We start from the raw sequence: 25,170 nt of genomic DNA, 5'->3' as shown, positions 1-25,170 counted from the left end.
CAAAATTCATCAAACTGTACACTTAAGATATACACATTTTACTGTATGAAGAATAATCAAGCGTGGGAGAAGAGTTTTAAAGAAAAATGCTAACTAATAAACGTAGAAGAAATGACAGAACCAGAAAATCACCTGGTTTGCAACCACCAACATAATTAACTGAGGCAAGTATTATCAATGAATGTTAAAACTATTGGGTAAAACAAGTTAATGGAATAATGGAAATATTGTTATTGAAAAATAATGGAAAGTTAATGGAAAACAAGTTATTCCCACAGTCTTATAGTTTACTGTGATTACTTTTATTACAAGGAGAACAGTACATTATAATGAAGAAATGCTGGCTCAAACTTAGTGTCACCAAAAATGGGACATACTGGCATTCTAATGTATAAGTGTTAAGGGTTTGGTCATTCTTGATATAAACAAACTGCAATCTCAGCTTTCAAGGAACTCATTCTAGTGAGGTCACAGAAAAAAACAACTAAAGCAGAGTATATCCAGCGATGTGATAGAGATGGGAAAGGGAAGTAGAATAACTTTCTTAACTTCCATTTCTTGTTTGGGAAACTATTCGATGGCTGTGCTTGTCACTATCACCAAGCTAGAAAATATTTTTTAAAAAAACAGATTTAGAAAAGGTGATAATGTTTGCGACATACTGAGTTTAGCTGTGTGTGGCCACCAAGGCATACATATACACACATGCACTCAAGACCCCTGGTGAACAGGGAAGCAGCACGGATGTCATGACTTATTTAGGAGTCCTGAGAGATAGGTAGTAACAAATCACAGGGTGGAAGAGACAGTTGGGTAGAGTGAAGATATGGAAGACTGAGAGCACTACATGAAGGGCAGAGAGAAGAGATAACAAAGATTACTGAGGAGTGGTCAGAGAGTGACGAGGGAAACGAGAAGAGAGGTGTCACAGAAGCCAAAGAAAAAGCAAATTTCAAGAAATGCAAACATGATCAGAGATGAAGTAGGTTAAGAAATGAAAAAGGGGTCTCAGCATCTGACAATTATTAACTCTGTGATAACTTGAATAGTGTAGTTTTAAGGAAATTATTTAGCTCAAAGTCAGATTACAGGGTTTAAAAACTAAACAGATACTGAGGAAACTGAGAAAATATAGATGATTTTCCAGGGAACTTCTTCATGAAAAGAGGCAAGGAGTAAGGAACTATCTAGGAAGAGGGCTTCTGTTTTTAAAGCCGGGAAGGATGGGAGTAGAAGGATTACCCTTGGAGAAAAAGGCACACTCTGCCCACAGAGATAGGTAGAGATTAAGAATGAACACCAGATAGTTTCATGTATGGGGCAAGAGGTTGAAGTTCTACCAGAAAGCCTTTACTGTCTTTCTGAAATAGAAGACTAGGAATGAGGCAGACTGGCAATATTAATTAAGGACAAACTGCAAGTTGAAGAAATTCTTAATTGCAAATCCTCAAATGGTTCTAATATCAATCAATCTGACTACAGCAACAATTACTGCAATGGGTAAAAGTATTCTGTGTAGTCCCTATTCTTACATAATGAATGGCAATCATTATATAATCTGATGAAAGGCAATCAGAAATAAGCAGGACTTTTTTTTCATGGTTTCAGAAGGAACATCAAGGGATTTCATCACAAGCTGGCAACTGATTAAATGGGCCCACCTGGGGCAACTCTTCAACGTTGAGTCACCATGTCAAAGAGACTAGTCTTCAAGTATTTCAGGTCTTAAGACAGAATCTTCACTATATACCCAAAGACGATCAGAACTTCTGAGATCAACCACAGTAATAAAAATCACTTAACAACTAAACCAGAGTTTACTAATTTAAAATAGAGCTATTGGGACTTCCCTGGTGGTGCAGTGGTTAAGAATCCACTTGCCAATTCAAGGGACACGGGTTCAAGCCCTGGTCCGGGAAGATCCCATATGCCACAGAGCAGCTAAGCCAGTGTGCCACCGCTACTGAGCCTGCACTCTAGAGCCCGCGAGCCACAACTACTGAAACCCGCACACCCCAGAGCCCGCACGCCGCAACTACTGAAGCCCGCATGCTCTAGGGCCTGCGTGCTGCAACTACTGAGCCCAAGTGCTGCAACTACCGAAGCCCACGCGCCTAGAGCCCGTGCTCCGCAACCACAGAAGCCACCACAACGAGAAGCCCGTGCACCACAACGAAGAGTAGCCCCCGCTCGCCGCAATTAGAGAAAGCCCGCGCGCAGCAATGAAGACCCGATGCAGTCAAAAAAAATAAATAAATTTAAAAATTAAAAAAAATAAAATAGAGCTATCATTTTCCAAAAATTTCCATTAAATTCACATGCCCCATTCAAGACACCTACCTTTCTGCTATCAGAGTACCTAAGAAGCTAAATTATTAATCAGGAGGTTATTTAGCGAGCATAAACTCAGAACAAGGAAAGTAGACATGGCATGAAAGAGACATATCCCCTGAGCTACAGAAAAGCAAGATGAAGTATCATTAGCCTGCCTCTACCGTGACAGGACTCCTCACAACCCCAGATCCAGTATCTCTTGTTAATAGTGAACCCACTTTCCATGTGAACCACTTCCATCCTTAAATGTGTTTAGGACCCAGAAAAGCTGCTGTTCCAGTTCACCCATATGTTAATTTAAATGGGCCATATCTCAAGAGTCCTAAGGGCACCTCACTCTCCCCAGCCTACAGATTGTCTTTACCAAAAACCTTTAGAAACACAATTTCGAGGACCACAAAGAAATGGGAATAGGAAAAAGGTGGAGGGGAAGAGGGGCAGACAAAAAGAAATTAGGGCATTTTTCTTCCGATGTATTCATTAGGCTTTAAAATTATTCCAGGTCACAAGAACACTGTAGAAATTACACTGGAATGGTTCGGAGACTAAGAAACTTACCCACTGGTTTTTAAAGGAATGATGAGTAAAGATAAAACCACTCTTTCCTATTCTTCTCACTTATACTAACCACGAAAATAAAATATACTAGGATTCATCAGCATGTCTATGAAATTGGCCCTACAGTATCCAGAGTCACTCTCTGAACCGCCACCCCTGTCATAGCTGTTCAAAATTAACAAAGAACTCTCTAAATCAAATCAGACTGAAGTTTACAATCCATTCCTCGTTCATCTCAAAGGTATATGGAAACGCGTCTCCGAGTTTTAAAGCACGGCAGCACGTGAATGACCTCCCAGAGCCAACTAAGTGTTCTGCACAGTCAACACTCTAGAAACGCCTGTCAAAAGCGGCCCATGGAAACTGATACCTGAGACTTGACACGCCTTGTTCTCTTCGGCAGAATGTTCACTCTTGTGCCCGGCTCTGGGGGAGTTTGGACATCAGTGCCAAGAACCTCAGGCTCCACTTTTTCCTTAAGATCTAAATTAGGCATTTGTACACCCTAAAGAATTGAGAGCACAGGAAGAGGGCAGATTCACTTATAAGAAATCAGATTTGAGAATAAGGAGAAAAATAATAAATTTCTAAAAAATCCCTAAAACTACATGAAACCAGATGACAATTCTCCCACCAAACTGATCTATAGATTCAAGACAATCCCTATCAAAATCCTAGCAGGCTTTTGTTGTAGAATTTAGAAGTGGATCCCAAAATTTATGTGGAAATGCAAATTGTTTGGAAATTTTGAAAAAAGACCCAAGCTGGAGGACTTACACTACCAGATATCTAAACTTACTATAAAGCTATGGTACTCAAAACAGCACAGTATTGGTGTTAGGGTAAAACATACAGATCAAACAAAGAACAAAACAGACTAGAAATAAACCCACATATTTATAGTCAACTGATTCTCAACAAAGGTGCCAAGGTAAATCACCTTGGTAAGGTAAATGGGAGAAGGGTAGTCTTTTAACAAATGGTGCTGGAACAATTGGATATTCCTATACCCCCTCTCCGCTGCCCCCAAAATGAACTTATACCTTTAACTCAGACTATACACAAAAAAACGACTCAAAATGGGTCACAGACCTAAACATAAAAGCTAAAACTATAAAAAAACAAACACCTTGGCCTTAGGTGAAGAAAAGATTTTCTTAGATATGATAACAGAAGCACAATCCATAAAAAGGGAGAAAATCAACAGATTACTCTTCAAACAGACACCATTATAAAAATGAAAAGACAAACCACAAACTAAAGGAAAATATTTATAAAATCATACATCTGATAAAGGACTTATATCCAGACTATTTAGCAAAATCTTAAAACAAGTATAAAATGACTGACAACCCAATAAAAAAAGATTTGAGCAGACAGTTCATCAAGGAAGATATACAAATGACTAATATACACATGAAAAGATACACAACACCATTAGTCATTAGGGAAATAAAATTAAAACCACAATGAGATACCACTACACACCCACTAGAAAGGCTGTAAGCAAAAAAACTGACAATACCAAGTGTTGGCAAAGATGTGCAGAAACTGGAAGCCTCTACATTACTGGCGGGAATGTAAAATGGTTCAGCCACTTTGGAATACAGTTCGGCAGTTTCTTAAAAAGTTAAACATAAACTTACCGTATAACCCAGCAATTCCACTCCTAGGTATCTACCCAAGAGAAATGAAAACGTATGTCCACACAAAGACTAGTACATGAATATTCATAGCATTATTCATAACAGCCATAAACTGGAAACAATCCAAATGTCCATAAGTGATAAATGAATAAACAAATGTGGTATATCCATACAATAGAATATTATTCAGCCATAAAGAGGAATGAAGTACGAATACTAAAACATAGATGAACCTTAAAAACATTAGGCTAAGTGAAAAAAGCCATACACAAAATCATACTGTATGATTCCATGTACGTGAAATTTCTAGAAAAGGCAAAACTATAGAGCCAGAAAGCAGATCAGGAGTTGTCCAGGTTTGAGGGTAGAAGAACCAGCTATAAACAAACACAAAGGAATTTTTGGGGCTGATGGAAGTGTTCTAAAACTGGATGGTGATGATAGTTGCATAAATGTATAATTTACTAAAGCTTATTGACTGTGTACCTATAATGGGTGAATTCTGTAGTATGTAAATTAAACCTCAATAAAGCTGTTCAAAAAAAAAATACATGAAACCAAGTGGAGGAATTTTTTTAAAAGCGTAAGTCTTGCATAAGCTTACACATTTTAATAAGAAAACTTTCTTCATTCCCATTAGCCTTTATCTTGTAAACCACCAAAAATAGTTGTGATTTTTAAACTACACGTTGCTCCCCCCAAATTTCAGTACCTGGTGAAATCATAGCCAATTGCTATCTTGTTATAGTAAACAATCTAAAGTTTATATATGGCAGATATATAATTTGCCATTTATCCACTCCTAAAAAAAGTGATGCATCTCACCATAAGGCTGACACCAGACTGGAAAAGCTCATATGGGTAGAGAATTCTTTCATAATGTGACTTCAAAAGAGACCCAGTTCCTTTTCCTGGCAGATAGCCCAAGCGGCTACCCACTTTAGACCATTTCTTCTCTTTGGTGACCATTTCAAAACCACCTTTGCTGGCAACAATCTGAAAAGAAAGTAAAAATTATTTAGGGAAAGAGGTAGATTCATGGATTCTGACTCTACATCTTGTCTGCTAAATGGAAAAATTATTCTGGGCCTAGATTTTAATTTCCTTTCAAGAAATATGTGACAAAATTGAAATTCATCAACATTTAAAGTATGGAAAAGAGACAATAACTTTTGGAAGTTTTAAACTCTATTACTGGTCACTGTGCGTACCTTCAACGAACCAAGCATTCAAAAATATTTAATGAATTTATGCTTTGCACACTATGCACCTTGAGAAAATTAAATACATGCATGTACTCTATATCCACATGGAATTCAAAATATAAATAAAAATTAAAAACAGACCTAGACATGTGAATGTTATTATATAATATAAAGTGAATGTAAATCCCGATACTAGAAAATATAGCAACTAACTTACAGGATTTAACAAAAATGTCAAACAAACAGTGGATTCAGAGGATATTTTGAAAAAGAGGCTATAATTTTTCAAAAAGAGAAAGGTTTTACACAGAATATTATAAAGAAATGATGGGGAAAAATAAATTCCGGAGATGTACTAGAACATAGCACAGAATGTATTAAGGTAGGAAGTAATGGGATAAAGTGGCCAATTTTTGCTGAATGCTCACATCAAACCAGCCACAGTATAGAACAGACATGTACCCAGGCCCCCATCTTCCAGAAACTGATATGTACATCTCTCACATTCTAAAATATAGGCAGTTTTCAGTTTCACTGATGACAGGATAAAGAGTGTGATTAAGTTATTTGAATTCAAAAAACTTTTCCTCTTTGAGTGTACACTACTGTATTCTACTATATCAAAATGTTAAGAGAAAAATTAAACAGAATTACCATATGACCCAGCAATTCCACCTCTAGGGAGATAGCCAAAAGAACTGACAGCAGGGATTCAAACAGTACTTGCATACCAGTGTTCACAGGAGCATTATTCACAATAGCCAAAAGGTAGAAACAACCCAAATATCCATCAAGAGATGAACGGATAAAAAAAATGTGGTAAAGGCATACGTGGAATATTATTCAGCCTTAAAAATGGATGAAACTCTGATACATGTGACAACATGGATGAACCCTGAAAACATTATGCTAAGTGAAATAACACAAACACAAAAAGATGAATATTGTATGATCCCATTTAAATGAGATAGCCTAGCATAAGTAAATTCATAGAAAGTATGATAATGGTTTTACCAGGTGCTACAGGGAGGGGAAAGTTCTGGAAATGGACAGTAGTGATGGTTGTACAACACTTTGAAAATATCTAAGGCCATAAGATTGTACACTGAAAAGCAGTAAACAGTTACGTACGTTTCACCACAACTTTTTTTTAAAGGCTAAGAGTATGGACTCCAGAGCCAGATTACCAGAGTTCAAATCCCAGCTCTGCTAACTCAGTAGCTGTATGACCTTGGGTAAGTTACATAATTTGCATCTCAGACTCTTCACCATTATTAAAAGAGTAATAATAACAGTATCTATTCCTTATTATGAGGCTGCTGTGAAGACAAATTAAAACATGAAAAGCACCAGAACAGGGACTTCCCTGGTGGTGCAGTGGTTAAGACTCCACGCTCCCAATGCAGGGGGCCCGGGTTGATTCCTGGTCGGGGCACTAGATCCCACATGCATGCCGCAACTAAGAGTTCGCACGCCGCAACAAAGATTCCACGTGCAGCAACGAAGATCCCGTGTGCGGCAACTAAGACACAGCACAGCCAAAATGAATGAATGAATGGATGGCACCGGGACACAGTAAACACTGTATCAATGTTGGCTGTATTATAAATGTCTGTGTGGGGGGCAAGTTGGGGGTTGGGGGGAGAATATACATGCTATAAATAAGTAAAGGACACGTTTTCTACTATTGTGCTTAGGATTTTATTATAGCAAAGATGAAACTACAGCCAAAGGAAAATTCTCCTCTAGTGAAGTATCTGAAAGCTTGATAGAAACACAGAAGTTCATGTGCACAGGAGTGGAACCCATCTTCAATTCTTTAGCTTTTCTTATTACATCCTCAAAGAAGCTCCCTCTGTTAATGAGAGCCAACCAGGGGAAAATCATGTAGAGAAAAAAATTTATTTTTCAGGGCTTCCCTGGTGGCGCAGTGGTTGGGAGTCCGCCTGCCGATACAGGGGACGCGGGTTTGTGCCCCAGTCTGGGAAGATCCCACATGCCGCAGAGCGGCTAGGCCCGTGAGCCATGGCCGCTGAGTCTGCGCGTCCGGAGCCTGTGCTCCACAATGGGAGGGGCCACAACAGTGAGAGGCCCGCGTACCACAAAAAAAAAAAAAATTATTTTTCAAATTTTGTAGTGTAGAGGAAGACACATTAAGGGTGGTTTGGATAGAGGGCTGTCTGGAAGCAAATGGATGAGTGAGAATGCCTTTCATTCATAGTTTCCCAGGGTTTCTACTCTGTCAGCTACAGTTCTAGGTGCTGGAGATACAGCTATGAATAAAATAAAGATCTTTGCCCTGTTGGAGCTTACAGCCTAGTGGAAGACTAAACATAACATGTCAATTTTGAAGTGACAAATGCTGTGAAAAAAATTTTAAAGAGTAATTTAAAAGCCTCCCAAGTAGGAGAATGAGGATAAATTGAAGCATCAAACAGTCACAAAAGGCCTCATTATGAAGGTGAAACTTGAGCAAAGACTTGAAGGAGGTGAAGCAGTTACCCAAGCAGATATACAGGGCAGGGAACAGCCAGAGTAAAGGCCCCATGAGGAGCCTGCCTAGCATGTTGAGGAGCAATAAGGAAACCACTGTGGCTGAAGCAAGTGGGGAGGAGCAGTAAAAGTCTAAGAGAGGAAACAGGAGCCCTCTCAGTAATCTGCATTTCCCAACACAATTACATAATACTCTGCTTCTGTCAGTAATGATATAGCTGCACGGATCCAGTCATGCTTCCCACCCAGCTCTGACCATTTCTGGCACACAGCTGTGACAATGACAGCACCATAATCGGGGATGGCCAAGGGTAAGACAAAACTAACAAAGAAATCAAAGCCATGACTCTGGCTTCATGTTTAGATACTCTATAACAATCTAACCGGGCCTAATACTATAAAAACACACAAAACCTTAATACTTGCTTTTCTTCAGCTGAGAGAGTCAAGGATTACCATGCATAATTTCAAAATATAAACCATTTATTCCAAACATTTGCCATGCACTATATCACACCACTGTCATTAGAAAAACATCACATGACCTATGCCCTATAAAGAAATACACGGCACGCACTTAAACTGAACACCATGAAGACAGCCCCTTAATTAAAACTTAACAAAAGAGTAATGCCACTCAAGGCCAAAATTTCAGTCCAATGAAAAACTAAGTCCAGTTAGCAAGAGACAATTTTAACAGACAAAAAACAGCAGCAGTCTTCTACTTAAAAGCTCCCTCTCAAAGCTCCACTAAAAAGGAAGGGACAAAAAGGCATACTCCCAAGAGGACAAAAAGACCAAGAGAAAAGCAGATGTAGGAATGATCATCTAGCAAGCAAAAACAAAAAAACAGACGAAAAAGCCCCAAGCACTTGCAACAGAAGAAAGCTAAAGAGAAGCTTTCGCAACATAGAACCTGGAAAGGCTTAAGAAATGGAAGCAGCAGTACCTTTAAAATTAAATTTAAAAAGAAGAGTGTTGACTGAAAGCCTGTATAAAAGCAATCAGACCTCCCCCAGTTAGCACGCCAGGCAACCATCCCTCTCCAACAACATCAGAAGCCTGGAGATTTACTCTCAGGAGAGTTTGAAAAGAAGGGACTCTTAACCTAAGAAAGAAACAGGTAAGTAAAGTAGAGGATCGGTCTAACAGTCTCACATCCAACCAATAAGAGTTCAAAAAGAGAGAAAAAGTAAGTGGAACAAACCGTCAAAGAGTTAACACAAGAAAAGTTACACGAACTCAAAGAGGTGAGTTCAGATTAAAAAGGTCATCAAGTGCAATCAACATATTCAATGAAAATTAACACATACCAGTGCATATCCACTGTGAAATCTCAAAACACTGGGAATAAAGATTAGACCCTGTGTCTTCAAGAAAAAGTCACAAGAATTAATATAGCATCATTCTTCTCAACAGCAACACTGGAAGCTGGAAAACTATGAAGTAAAGCTTTCAAAATACAATTCTGAAGTAAAATGATTTGCAGTCTAGACTCTAAACCCACCAAACTACTAATAAAGTTTAAGAGCAGAACACTTTCAGACAAGCAAAAAGTTTACATTCCATTTTTCTTCTTGCTCATCAAACTAGCAGAAGAAATGTTTTACTAAAATAGGAATAAACCAAGTAATAGGAAGACTTAAAACAAGGAGAAAGACAAAGGGAATTCCCAGAATGATAATAGTGAAAGAAGTTCTAAGCTGAGAGCTGACCTTAAAAAAAAACAAAAAAAACTAGTCTGGACTGGAGCGGGAAAGAGAACTCCAGAGGAAGGGATCCAAGAAGGAAAGGAAACTGGCAGATTTTCTGATGGGTGAGAGCACACTGAGAGATTTATACTTCTGGAAAATCTGAAAATAAAGTTTTAATAGTCACAAGGAAAACTTACAAAATGAAGAAAGGCAACGGGACTCTTAAGTCCAAGGAAAATAAAAACTGGTAACATAATTATAGCACACTATTAACATGAGACATAATCATAGCACACCATTAGGCACAGGTACAAATAAATTTGTATTTATACAGTCACAGCAATAATTTCTGATTAATAAAAAACTGACCTAACTACACTATAAGGGAATAGGGAGCCTGAAGTACATAAGAATTTAATTTTTATACCCATTGCCAATCTCTAATAGTAGGCAATCAGTACGTATATGATATTTAACACTTAAAAATGAAGAAATAGCATAATGAGCATGTTTTTTGGAAATATGGAGATCAAAATCAAACAGCTAAAAGAAATGAAAGTGATTAGCTCTAAGGAGTAGTAAAGAGAGTGGAGAGATGAAGAAGGGAGAATGCTGGTTTTTATTTTAAGCTTTATTTTTTTTTAATGTATTACTTTGACAAAAATTTCTTTTAAAAATGGCTAGAATAAATGTTCCTTGCTGCACTGATTATAAACAGTAATTGTTAATGCAGAATTCCACTAAATTACAGACATCCAAGTAACACTTTTTACTATCAAAAATAATAACCAGGGAGAAAGACAAAGTGACTTAATCAAAACAGGAAACAATCACATTGATAATTTAATGACTCAGGAGATTGAAAATCTGCTTCCCGCTAAAAAGTAGTGGAAATCAAAGTGTGTCAAAATCACGTCTAACGGCTTCCCTGGTGGCGCAGTGGTTGAGAGTCTGCCTGGCGATGCAGGGAACACGGGTTCGTGCCCCGGTCTGGGAAGATCCCACATGCCGCGGAGCGGCTGGGCACGTGAGCCATGGCCGCTGAGCCTGCGCTCCGCAACGGGAGAGGCCACAGCAGTGAGCGGCCCGCGTACCGCAAAAAAAGAATCCACCTGCCAATGCAGGGGACACAGGTTGGAGCCCTGGTCCGGGAAGATCCCACATGCCACGTAGCAACTAAGCCCGCGAGCCACAACTACTGAAGCCCGCGCGCCTAGAGCCCGTGCTCCACAAGAGAAGCCACCGCAATGAGGAGCCCACGCACAACAATGAAGAGTAGCCCCCGCTTGCAGCAATTAGAGAAAAGCCCGCGCGCAGCAATGAAGACCCAATGCAGCCAAAAAAAAGTTAGTAGGTAAGTTTTCACTGAATAGAAATGTCAAAAAAGAGAATTCTCAAAACAAATTTTTTATCCTAATGGTTTCCTACAAGACAAAAACCTATCCCTCAAATTCACTATAATTTGCCCGTTGGTATCATAGTTTTTTTGTTTGTTTATTTGTTTGTTTTGGTATGCGGGCCTCTCACCGCCGTGACCTCTTTCCATTGCGGAGCACAGGCTCCGGACGCACAGGCTCAGCGGCCATGGCTCACAGGCCCAGCCGCTCCGCGGCATGTGGGATCCTCCTCCCGGACCGGGGCACAAACCCGTGTCCCCTGCATCGCCAGGCAGACTCTCAACCACTGTGCCACCAGGGAAGCCCCAGTATCATAGTTTTTTTATACAACTGCATGAGATGATTTTCACAGTCCTTAATTACTGATATCATTACCTTACTGATAAAATAAGCCTAGCACTGCTATTTTAGCGTAAGACTATACTTTCCAAAATGCTTAGTACTACATAAAAGAAAAATTCTAGAGAATTCTGACCTGACATTAATTTTTAAATGTATCATAAAAAATAATTTAAATATAATTATTCTAGCGTTTTTTTTCCTTGAAAGTGGAAGCTTCCTAAAGTGAGAATAAATTTTTACTTCAAAACAGCCTATCAATCATAGCATATGAAAGGCCACAAAAATAAGTTGTTTTGGGACATCCCTGGTAGCACAGTGGTTAAGAATCTGCCTGCCAATACAAGGTACATGGGTTCGAGCCCTGGTCCAGGAAGATCCCACATGCCGCAGAGCAACTAAGCCCGTGTGCCACAACTACTGAGCCTACGCTCTAGAGCCCGTGAGCCACAACTACTGAGCCTGTGCACCACAGCTACTGAAGCCTGTGCTCTAGAGCCCACAAGCCACAACTACTGAGCCCGCCAGGTACAACTACTGAAGCCCACGCGCCTAGAGCCCATGCTCCGCAACAAGAGAAGCCACCGCAATGAGGAGCCCATGCACCGCAACGAAGAGTAGCCCCCGCTCGCCGCAACTAGAGAAAGCCCACGCGCAGCAACAAAGACCCAACGCAGCCATAAATAAATAAATACGTACATAAATACATAAAAAATAAATTGTTCTGCAAAATTCCTCAGATAATCAAGCTATCTTCATTCACAAGTCAGAGCAGTCATAGATTTTTCTTATTGTATTAACAAAATACGTTGTCAAGGTCATCGTTACAAACCCTGTTGCAGGTCAGTTAGTTTTTTTCACATTAAGGAACGTAACATTACAAAGTTAATATTCATCCTACTGGATAATGCTGCCCTCAGTTAACCACTAACACTACTTACAGGTATTAATACAACTGGTATGTACCACACATGAGAATGCTGAGTGACATTAATCTCTTTAATATACCAAATTTTCAATTAAGAAGCAGAAAAAAAGCTGACAAGCTCAATATAGGACATTGTTCATTTCATACAAAATAATATTAGGATGCCTGTGTCATTTCTTTTGCATACTGTGTAAACAGAACCTACTAATCTGAGTAGCTATTAAATATTAATCTCGTAACAAGCTATAAAATAGATTTTAAAAATAACTTGGAAATCTATCATTTCCATTTACTCATGCTTGCATTTCATTGTCAAACAAATCCTACATAGGAAGCGATGTTTTCCATCAAGTATATCTGAAATCCCTAACTTCATAAATTCACTAGCCCCTGTTCAATTTCTTAACAAAGTACAAGCCTCACCTTGCTTAAAGCATAGAGATCCAGAATTTTTCTCTCCACCACAGGGATCTTGAGGGTAGACCCCTGAAGCTCCCAAAATTTTGCTAGTTGATCCAAGAAGTCCAATCTCACTCTGGTCATTGCCTGAGATTATTAAAATACAGAAATGAGAGACAGGAATTACATTTTGGTGAAAGTAAATGAGTTTTACTTAACAAAGGTACTCATTTCTTTAAAGAATTCAGACTTCTCATTACTGCTTAGTCCAACCTTATAAGTCAATAAAAAAGAAGCAAAATACTTCTATTAAACTTTACTAAGACAAAAAAGTTACTCTAATATATGTGAAAAGTTCTCATATTATCAACCAAAGCAATTTTTTGTAAAAGTTAACTTTAAGCTAATCAGAAAATTTAGTAAATCGAATTATTTTCTCTAAGCATTTTCTAACCATTCTAAACCTGTCATTTCATCTAGAGATAATATGCATACTTCAAGTACACCAACTCTCCACCTCACTGATATTAAGATCCTCCATCAAGTATCTTATAAGAGACTAAAGGAAAAAAAAAAAGGTATTAAAATCTCAAAAAATAAATGTTTTAGGAGCAGCAAGGAAAGAAAACAAACTCAGCATGACACATTAAGCCCTAACTGTCTAAGATTTCTCTTTTGTACTCTGGAAGTTTTTTACCACATTGAAGAATCTTCTGAAAATCTCAAAAACAGGAAGAACAACTATCTAAACAGATTTCAACTTAGAAATTTAAGAGGCATTCAAAATGTTTAAAGGGAGATCTTAATAAATCAGATTAAGAGTCCTAGAAAAGTTCTGTTAGAGCAAAAAACCAAACAAACATACAAAAAACACCTTGGAAAACTAGGTTTTTTTAATAGAAGAATTTTTAAAACTGTTTTCCAAAGACTACAAGATACAGAATCCTCCAACATTAACAAAAAAAAATTTATTAGAATAATTAGCACTGAAGAAAGTAGAATTTAAGAATTCCAGTTCTCTAAAGCTAAATACTGGATATTTCCACCATGAAAAACATGGCTAGAGATAGTGTCCCAAAATCCCAGTTAAGCAGAAGAAACTGTAATAACTAGTATAAACAATTTTTTTAAATCGGAAACTTCCTTCCATTCAGTCCCAATTAACATTAATTTTGAGCCCTGGTACATGAGCTTCTTAAAGTTCTCTACCTGGAGTCCTGATATAAAGAATAGATCAGGAGACAGAAACGGTGATGTAACAACACTCACCTCAAGTTCATTCAGACGCTGGACTCTGGGAGTAAAACGGAAGCTTTTTACTTCACATGCAAATGGAGGCTGCCAATCCTAAATAGAAAAAATTTCTTCACCATGTTGGTTAATAAGCAAGGAATGCACTATTCATTCCCTTAATTTAAGGGGTGAGTTGCCACAAATCATGTTGACAACAGATCAACTTACAAGTCTTCTTTAGTTAGAGACTGAAAAAAATAATATTTTTTAGATAAAATAATTTATTATTACTTATCTCTAACATTCTAATACTAAGCTTATTTTATCAATTTTCTCCTCAAATCTCACAGTCCCATTATCTATATCTGACAATTACGCTTTCCCCAATTACTCAAGTGGAATGCAATAAGCTCATCTCAATACAGCATCTAGTAAACATCCAAGTTTATCAAAATAAAAAGAAAATAGAATTTGAAAGAAACAAAAAAAGGTAAAATTAAAGACCAAAAGGTAATGTTTTAAAAGTACTTATGTAATTGGACAATGTGTTTTTTCATTCATGTGGAATGTGACACAGCACTTTAAAGTCTATGTTATATAAATGTTTTGTTCAAAGCCCAGCTTCTGGGCACCCAAATTTTTTTTTCAATATTAAAATTTTTTAAAAAATAGCAAACCCACAGAACAAGGACAATTTACAGATTGGAGATGTGGTATAACTGAAATGAGACAGCACATTTCAAGTAGAGTTCCAGAGACCATAGTTTGATTTAGCCTAAATAGTAATCTACTTAAAAATGTGAAAAGTAGTAAAAAATTTTTATCTTACCTTGGAAACTAAAGAAATCCACCAACACTGAAATTAAATTCTGCTTGTAAACAACATTTATTTTCAATAATAATATTGTGACACAAAGAGAAGATATATTATTTCAACCTTTTGTAAGTAACAAAAAGCTATACATACATATATATTTTTAAACTAAAAGGAACCTTGTATAGAATTTCTAATTCATTAAAGCAACAGAATAAATGAAAATATGGTTTAGGAAAAGCCTCAGTGCTTAAGGTTTTGTCAATATCAGGTAATCTTGATAGAAAAAGAATTAAGTGAAAATAAATTTTTCATAAGAGTTAAGTGAACTTTGGGGAGGATGCCAATAAACGCACCACCCGCCACTCATCATAGCAATTATTTGTTAATCCTTTGCCTGCAACTGATAGTCTATAATCTTAATCAAATTCAATGAGCATAAGGGAAGTAGCTTGCCTAAGTTTTAGAAACAAGTAGATTGCTCTAGATTCAAAATCTACTGTGCCATTGCCCAAGATCACACATCTGATAAGTTATTTAACTTATCCAGACTTGTCTCATCTGTAAAATGACCTTATTTACTTACTGAGGCTTCAAAGAATATTAAATGAAAACGTCTGTAAATGCTACACTAACTGCTCCTCCTCCCCCCTCCATCTAAGCTCTTTTTATTCACTGTGGTAGTTTGCACACTTCTGTGCTAGTTTGCGGTGAGAGAAGCTTTTTAAAATGCAACAAGGTGTAAAAAGACTGGATTTTATTTTATTACTAGTAGACAAAACATAAGGCAAGATATCCCTTTAAAGAGCACTAAGACATGGTCCACAAACTTTAATGTTCATTAAGAATCAGGAGAGTACTTGCTAGAAAAGCAGTTTCTAGAACTTCCATATCCCGAAACTGATTCCAGTCTGGGAATGAGGCCTAGGGATCTGCATTTTCACAAGCATCCGGTCGACCCTAGTGCAGGTGGACCAGGAACATCATTTGGAAAGCACTGGACCTAACGGGTAGAGAAAAAACCTTTGACCTTGAGCAAACCCTCAACCTCTTGGGGCACTAATCCCCGCAAAACAAAGAGTAGTATCAGCTTTCCTCACCGTAAAGACAGGATCCTAACTAACCCAGAGGCAAACCCAGTTACGTGCAATAACTGCGATTCTTACGTTTTTAAGATTTCAACGTTTTCTTCCACCTCCATTACTGACAAATTTTTTCTAAACCTCTAAATGTTTAAAATAATTGCTGCTTTTTCCTTCTCCTCCCCCGGGAAGACTTTTTTTCACTGCCGCAGTAATCAGTCTGGGGTGCTTGTCTGGGGATACCACCCCAAGGGACAACTAGAGCTCAGATTACCATTTAAGAAACCTTAGCCCTGAGTTGAGGCCTGCAGATACTTAATAAATCAAGCGTCAGCAGGGCTAGGAGAAAGCAAGGGCCGACGGAACGGCAGTTTTTCCTATCGCACTGTAACGAGGATTATACGCGAGGGTAGGGCTGTCACGTCACGATACTTCAGTCACTTTACGGCCAAAGAAAGGCCGAAAGCCTTTGTTACCCTTGCCCACAACCCAAGAGGGGAAGAAAAGTATCAGTTCCCAAGCTCTTGGCGGATAGGCCCCGGGACACGACTCTCGCGTCCAGACGTGCCTACCGAAGACCCCAAAGAAACCAAAGCGGAAACACGGAGAAACTTAAAGTCCAGGTGTCGAGAGGCCAGTGCGAGCGAACGCGAAAGGGCAGCGGACCGGGAAGTCGAGCTAAGCCGATCAGACTCCAGTACCTTGGGCGGTCGGATTTTGCAGATGCCGGTTTTCTCCGCCAGGGGCCGGATGCGGCCGATGAAGCTGAGCGGGTCTGTGAACTCCTCCCAGCTGGGCTCAAAGACCGGGCACTCCGGAGGCGGCACGAACTCCGCCGCGTAGCCCCCCGGCCCCACGGCCGCCATGGTGGCACCGGGGGCCCACGGGGAGAAACGCTGGCTGGGGCCCGGCGATCGCGCTCACGTCCCCTGACGGGGGCCGAAGCTCATCTTCTCGGGCGAGAGCCGCTCAACACACGAACCCCAAAACCGCTTCCTCCTGCGTTTGTTATTGTTTCCTTCGGAGCTTTTCCTCTCGGATCGGGGCTCACCGGAAGTCAGCGTGCGACCAAATCCCTCCGCCAACAGAAACAGGATCCCTCCGCAGCGACGTGTCGCCCCGCTACGCGACCTTCCTTCCCCCTCCCTCTCCCGGCAACGCAGGTCGCTCCTTGGCTCCTCGTGCGCCGAAGTTCCGCGCTGCCGACAACTCCCGGCTGCACAGCCCGGCGGCCCAGCCGCCCCTCCTGCTGGGCGGTGGGGGAAGCGGCCGGACCGAGCGGGGCGCTCTTCCGGCGCGGAGGATGCGTAATGCGCCGGGGGCAGAGGTTCTACTTCCGGCGAGCGGAGCCCGGTCCCTCTTTGTGTACAAATGGACCGGAACACAAGCGACCGGACGTCGCAGGGCTGCCTGTTTCAACCTCCGTGTCTGTTTCCAGATAACTACCTTTTCCGGCATCGCCCTTTTTTTAGTCCTTTCACCGTTGGTGTCCCTTTCGAATAATCTTGTTCGGCCACTTTAATCCGCCCCATCTCCATAGCAACAAGTTCGGGTGCAGCCCACCCGCCCGAATTTCCCCGTGGGCCGGCTTTCGCCACCATCCGGGAATTGATTTCGTCCTCCGAGAAGCAACGGCTGTTGACCTTGTTTTTCCAACCGTTGGAGCCTTTCTCAGTTTTCTGTAACAGCTACGGCAGCTGTTCTGGCCCTGCTTGTCGAACATCTCTGTGCCGGCGGGCATAGACGCTTCCTCCAACTTGCTGAGAATGACGCAGAAAGTACTAAAGAAACCGTGAAACGGTAGTTCTTGTATTATCTTTTGGAAGGAAGACTTACTTCCCAGGGCTTGATCTCATGTTCCCTGTTCAATTTAAGCTTCCCCCAGGACCTAAATAGCCAGCTATGGCTAATGACTGCCGAATCTGTACTTGCAGCTTGGACTCCTCCCCTGAGTTACAAGCCAGTACATCTAGCTACCTACTGGACAACTACACTTTGGTAAACTCAATGTGTCTTGAACTCATAGTTCCCTACTGTTTTTTCAGTGTTTCCAGTTTCCACGGATGACTTCATTCATCTATTCAGTTGCCTGATCCAGAAATCCAGAAATAATCCTTAACTCTTGCTCTCTCACTACCCACATACAACCCTGTGTCAAGTCTGGAGATTCTATCACCTAAAAACCTTAAATCCACCCATGTCTCCATCCAAATTATCACGATCCTAATTTAAATTCTCTCTCCCCTGGACTGTGATAACAGCTCAGTTCTTGCCCCCTGTCACATCTCTTTCCTCTCATTTATCAGGTTGCTTAGTCCAAAGTCCAGAATTCACCTTGTCACTTTTCATCTCCAAACTCAACTCCAGGGACTTCCCTGGCGGTCCAGTGGTTAAGACTCCGTGCTCCCAATGCAGGGGACATGGGTTTGATCCCTGGTCGGGGAACTAAGATCCCTGCAAGCCACATGGCAGGGCCAAAAACAAACCAAAAACAAAAACAAAAAAAAACAAACTCGACAACTCCAAACTCCTTTATTGTTTGCTGTCTTACCCCCAAGCTTCCTCTCTTATGCTTCTCCATGCAGTACACAGAAACTTTTGTGGTGACTTCAATGCACCATGCTTTCTTACCTCTGAGCCTTCACAGATAGTGTTTCCCCACCCCCACAGTTTCCTATATCCCTTTTCTGGCTAAATTCCTACTCATTCTTTATCAGATGAAGTTTGAAGGCAGTTTGCAGGAGAATTCCATCTTGCTTGAGGAGGCTGGCTTTTCGTTCTAGTCAAGCCTTCAACTGATTGGATGAGGCCCACCCACATTATGGAGGGCAATCTGCTGTACTTAAAAGTTCATTGATTAGATGTTAATCTCATCCAAAAAAACACCCTCTGAGTTAACACATCACACCGTTAACATAAATATATTTGATGAGTAATAACAATATTTTCCAAAAGAAATTTAGTGAAAAGGGTGGCATTGGTTTACAGTTTTTGAAATTAAAAAAAAAATATTTAGCTTAGTGGCATCCAGCTAGATTCTTATATCTATTTCTGCCCTCAATCTGTTGTGATATGTTGTTTGGGTTAAAATATATGAAGAAAATCCAACACCACACAGATGTGAATGGAAAAGGGACAAGCATTTTTTAAAATTTTAGCCTTTTCAAATCATTGTAATTTCTTTGAGGCTAGCAGTGTGGAATCTAAAATTTTATCAATGAACTTTTTGTACTCTGTTGTATTAAAATGGTAGTCAACATTTGTCCTTGAATGGACTTTTTACCCAGTCATTTTGTAACATCATGCATTGATCATTTCAAAAATGTTGGTTCACTGAGTTATACAGATCTTCCAAATGTTGATGCATATCATATATTATTTTTTAAATCACAAAAATATTACCATTGATCTTATCAAAAAATTAGGAAGCTGTCAAACTCATACTGACAGAAACAAGTTTTCCAAAATTACAATTTTTACTTGAAAAGCTCAAATATTCATTATCAACAAATACCATCCATTGTTTCCACTGAAGAGATGGGCTCACATTGTTCATCTTCAAGAAAATGTCTGTCAGAAACCTAGATCTGAATAACTATAGTTTGTCTATTAGGCCTTCTGGTGTTCCATGGAAAAAATGGCTAGTTTAGCTTGTGTTTTCCCTTGAGCAGACACTCCCACTTGGTGCAGAAGTACACCATGTGTACTTCCCATTTCATCACAGACTATTAAAAAAGACATGTATTAAAGAGTCAAGGTTTATTAAAATGAATCATTTTTACTGCTTCATCTGGTATTCTTAAGTAAAACTGGCTTTTTTAAAACCATGAGTGCATGTGATGAAGACCACTTCTACAGTGTGTTGGTGCCACTGTGATGTGTGTGTGCTACAGGACCAGCGATTTCACCCACCATTGCCTTTGCACCATTGGGGCAAATATCATTGGTGAAAAAGGAAAATAGCATCTTAGTATTAGTATGAAAATACTTTTGACTGCAAGACCTTCAGAAAGTATCTCAGGGACCAAAGGGGTCTGGGGACAAATAGAAGTCTGTAGACCACACTTTGAGAACTGCTGGTTTATCCTATAATTTGAATTAACATAATAAAGGAGAAAGGACTGGAAAAGACCTGCTTTAAAAAGAGGAAAGAGGGACTTCCCTGATGGCGCAGTGGTTAAGAGTCCGCCTGCCGATGCAGGGGACACGGGTTCGTGCCCCAGTCCTGAAAGATCCCACATGTCGTGGAGCAGCTAAGCCCATGCGCCACAACTACTGAGCCTGCGCTCTAGAGCCCACAAGCTACAACTACTGAAGCCCGCATGCCTAGAGCCTGTGCTCTGCAACAAGAGAAGCCACCACAATGAGAAGCCCGCACACCGCAACAAAGACTCAACGCAGCCAATAAATAAATAACTTTTTTAAAAATAGAGGAAAGAAAAGTAAATAACCTATTAGAGCAACAGTCTCAACAACAGATCTTTGATTCTTAAATATTTAAACATTTAAGTTTTTACACTGTATATGTCACTAGGTTCTTCTAAAATGCAATAAAATGGGTTCTCTGACATACTTTAACATTACAAGGAATCAAGTGTAATTAACAAACCCTTAAATTCATTTAGGCCAAAATAATGACAGTTCATTTTGTATCTGGTGGTCTGTGATTGAATTCAATTATGTTCAATTCAATCAACATTTCTCTTAACATTTGGTTCCCACCCAATGCTATGTTTGATCACTTACTCCAGTGCTTCTTAACGTGTGTCAGAATGGAGTCTGGGGAAGGCATGTATATGGACCTAGCAAAACCAGACTTAGTATTTAGAAAAGAGACAAAAATTGTTATTTGTACTACAAAGTAGAGAAAGTAAAAGCCAACAGTCAATTAATAGGAATACATATACTATATACTTAAGACACATTTTTAAGTGGGGTTTGGGAAGACAGACTCCAAGTACTTCATAGGGGACAAATTGGAATAGGAGGGAGAAATTCAATTCTTATGAACTATACAGGTTGAAAAGCTATGGCTTAAAATATCCCTTCTTCCTTTATCATGATGTTTTTTGTTTGTTTGTTTTTATTTGGCTGCTCTGGGTCCTCGCTGCCGCACACGGGATCTTCGTTGTCCCATGCGAGATCTTCATTGTGGCATGCGGGATCTTTAGCTGCAGCATGCAGGATCTAGTTCCCTGACCAGGGATCGAACCCGAACCCCCTGCATTGGGAGCATGGAGTCTTAACCCCTGGACCGCCAGGGAAGTCCCTATCATGATGTTTATAAGGAAATAAGTTGGCCCTCGAACAACACAGGGATTAAGGGCACCAACCCTCCACGCAATCAAAAATCCACTATGATTTCCAGTCCACTGTGTCCATGGCGCCTCAGTATCTACAGTTTCTCCTTATCCACAATTCCACATCCATGGATTCAACCAATCTGAGGTCGTGGAGTTCTGTAGTATCTACTATTGGAAAAAAATCCATGTATAAGTGGACCCATGCAGTTCAAACCTGTGCTTTTCAAGGATCAACCGTAATCATCACTTGAAATATTGCCTTAAAAAAATCTTCAGATCACGTTCCTACCAGAGCCATTAAATATGAGGTAGGCCTGACAAGCGATCTCCAAATTCTTATGAACTGCTGCTGTGCAATACTGAATTAATCCCTTCCTTTATAACTTCCTTTTCTGTATCTTAATGTTTAAATGAAAGATCACTATGTTAAAAACTCTGGGGACTTCCGTGGCAGTCGAGCGCTTAAGACTCTGCACTTCCACTGCAGGGGGCATGGGTTCGATCCCTGGCTGGGAAACTAAGATCCCACATGCCACGTGGCATGGCCAAAACAACAACAACAACAACAACTCTGATATAAATGTATTTTCTTAACCAAAGCTCCTCTATATTTGTCTTCTCTTTCTTCTCCTGGAATACTATGCTGTACTAACTGAACTTATTATTGGCTTCAACATTGCCTTAAAATTCCACAATTTTTGAAAAAAATTTAAACCTTGACATATTCTTCATATGTAATTGATAGTTTTATTTTATCTCTTCTTCAAGACAATCAATGAAAATATTTGTACCTTAACTGAAGTCGACAGAAACTACTTGCAAATTATCACTTTTTATTGTCCTCCCTTAATTAAGGCATCAACAACTACTTTCAAATCATTCATATTTAAACACTCATATTTAATCTATGGCTACCTTCCCTCAAAGTGTCCACAGCTTTATGCTTTACCCAAGATATAAGTATTAGTTACTTCACTATGATTTAATTTGTATGCCCTTGAATGGATTACTAATCACCTATCCTTTTCCACTGAGCAAATAAAGGACTGCTGTAAGGCGAGGAACATCATTATCGATGAATTTAGCGTGGTGCCAGGCAATCTTCTATGTGCTGGATATGTGGGCAATGAGCAACAACAAGGAGACAAAGTATGTCTCCTCACAGAACTTAGATTCTAGCGGAGAGGAGAGACAAACTCATGAGCACTCGCAAATATATACTATTCTAGGCAGTGATGAGGTCTTTTAAAAAGTAGAGAAGGGAGGGTGTGGAGGGTGTTAAGCGGCGGATAGGGCGGTCAGAGAAGGACTCAAGATTGATGACATCCGAATAGAAGCTGTGCTATAAAATATATAATGAGGCCTCCCTGGTGGCGCAGTGGTTGAGAGTCCGCCTGCCGATGCAGGGGACGTGGGTTTGTGCCCCGGTCCGGGAAGATCCCACATGCCACGGAGCGGCTGGGCCCACCATGGCCAGTGAGCCTGCGCGTCCGGAGCCTGTGCTCTGCAGCCGGAGAGGCCACAACAGTGAGAGGCCCGCGTACAGCAAAAACAAAACAAAACAAACAAAAAAATATATATATAATGACAACTTGCTACATGAATATCAAAGGGGAGGAATAACATCCAATTAAGGAGATGGTATTTGCATTGGCCTTGGTAGAAATTTATCAAGATTCATGGAAAGGGTCAATCCAGATAGAAGAGTGTGGGCCAAAGCTGGAAAGCACATGCTACATTCAGGAAATAACTAGTTATTTATTATAATGGAGAAAGTGTGGTCAGACTGTGGCAGTGCTTGAGTGCCCTATTATTATCTGGATTTCATTCTCTACTCTGTGGGGAGTCACCAGAAGTTATGAGCAGGAGTATTGAGACAGGCTGGGACCTGGGACCTGGGACCCTTTACTGCAGTGCTTGCAGCTGAACAAACATCTTCTCCTCCAGCAACAGAGCACAAAGAAACTATAAGGAACTAAAAATAACTGCATGCATCTGTGGTCGGGGCAAATTATGAACAATAAGGTACAAAAAGGCCAAAATCCACCTGCCACGATCCCTGCATACAGCACTACCAGGGGGGTGGGCAGACGCCCTAAGCCACCCCTCGGGCCGATCCACCGATCCATCCATACCCTCACCCCAGTTAAGGGACCATCTCACCACCACCCCTTCGGGGAGCCAGCAAAGACACCTGTTTACTTGTTTTCACTCCTTCCTGCTGAAGCATGAGCTCCAATAAAGCCTTGCCTGAATTTCTCTTCTGGCCTCATCAATTTATAATGATTAAAGAGTCCAAGAACCCAGGTTGGTAACAGTATGACCTATCCAGAAGTGTGCTTTTAAAAAAAAAAAAAAAGCAGCTTTTAAGGAATGGATTGGAGAAGGAAAAAAGGAACCTGAGGCAAAAACACCAGTTAGAAACCTATTGAAGTAATCCAAGTTAATGGTAATGAGACACACAATGGAAATAAATAGTAAGATATAAATTTGAGAACTAGTAGGAAGGTAAGATCACCATGATTTGTTTTTTAAAAAAAATGCAGGTGCCAAAAGAGAGACAAAAGTACTGAGCCAAGGTGTCTGGGAAAATCTTGATATAACTAACAGAAAATCACAAAAGGGGAAAAAAAGCAGATTTAGAAGATGGCAAGTTCCTTTTAGACTTCCTTGGGTCTCAGACCAGTGAAGAGTCCCAGCTTTTCCATACCAGTAGTGTTACCAACCAGGGTCCTTGGATTTTTCAATCAATAGAAATTGATAAGAGGCCAGACGAGGAATTCAGGCAAGGCTTTATTGGGACTCATTCTGCAGCAGGGAGGGAGTGAAAACAAGTAACAGGTGCCCTTGCTCAACCCCGGGCCGGAAGGGTGGCTTAGGGGGTCTGCGCACCCCCCCCCCGGTAGTGCTATGTGCAGGGATCGTGGCAGGTGGGTTTTGGCCTTGTTGTATCTTCCTGTTCCTGTTTTGCCCCAACTGTGCAGGCATGCAGTTATTTTTAGTCTCTCATAGTTTCTTTGTATTCTGTTGCTGGAGGAGACGTTTGTCCAGGTGCAAGCATTGCAGTAAAGGGTCCCACATCCCAGCCTGTCTCAGTAGCTGCAGCTCTGATATTAAAGTGCCTTTCCCCCTACACCCAACTCTTCTGCAAAGATGAGATCACAATTAGCTTTTGAACTAACATATATGATTAAAGACAGTTTCTCTCACCTCTCAGGAAAAGGAGGATGTGTCTGCTACCTGATAAAAACAACATTTATATACATACTCCTCTGACTGTAGAAACTGATCCACAGGTCCTGTCTTGGCTCTACACCATCAGGTCGTTGAAGAAGAGACTATCTTCTTAAGACTCTTCACCTCCTTGAGATAAACTCGTATATTCCAATTCATAATAATCCTGTGATTATGCACAGCATTTCTGCGTCATCTTTCATGAAAACAAAGTAGTTGAGAAAGCCTAAACTGGGAGCCCTGAAGTGCGCCAGAACTAGGGCGTCAGACCCCAAACGTCAACACCACCAGTACCGGGAGGCGCTGGGCTGCTCGCGTGCCACCTCCTCCATCCAGAGAGCTGTGTGGAGAAGGAAAACTACATTTCCCGGCGACCTCTGCGGGGCAAGGCGCGCGAGGGAGGGCGGGAGTGGGGCGTGCCTCTCTGTGAACAGCTTTTCTATTGGTGCGCAATCCAGAGGGCCGTGTAAACCAGTGGGCGATTGGACGGGGTCTTGCACGTTCCGTGGCG

General features: G+C 40.4%; 1 protein-coding gene across 4 annotated transcripts in view; it reads right to left on the bottom strand.

Annotated features, from left to right (window-relative positions):
* Positions 1-17,251, bottom strand: part of KDM5A (lysine demethylase 5A) — a 98,095-nt gene extending 80,844 nt beyond the window's left edge. Inside the window, exons 1-5 of one of the 4 annotated variants that reach the window (XM_029205266.1) lie at positions 16,824-17,251; positions 14,263-14,340; positions 13,018-13,140; positions 5,364-5,534; positions 3,263-3,397 (exon numbers count right to left, since the gene is read on the bottom strand). In XM_029205266.1, the coding sequence (XP_029061099.1) occupies positions 3,263-3,397; positions 5,364-5,534; positions 13,018-13,140; positions 14,263-14,340; positions 16,824-16,988 (672 nt within the window). In that variant the 5' untranslated portion in view covers positions 16,989-17,251. The remainder of the gene's footprint in view (positions 1-3,262; positions 3,398-5,363; positions 5,535-13,017; positions 13,141-14,262; positions 14,341-16,823) is intronic. The other 3 variants (XM_029205267.1, XM_029205264.1, XM_029205265.1) reach the window with 3 other exon arrangements.
* Positions 17,252-25,170: the final 7,919 nt, after the last annotated feature.

Source organism: Monodon monoceros, unplaced genomic scaffold (assembly GCF_005190385.1).
Source record: "Monodon monoceros isolate NGI ecotype Baffin Bay Population unplaced genomic scaffold, NGI_Narwhal_1 Super_Scaffold_6, whole genome shotgun sequence".
Lineage (NCBI taxonomy): Eukaryota > Metazoa > Chordata > Mammalia > Artiodactyla > Monodontidae > Monodon > Monodon monoceros.
The sequence above is the reverse complement of the archived record's forward strand: the minus strand, read 5'-3'. Positions and strand labels throughout refer to the sequence as shown.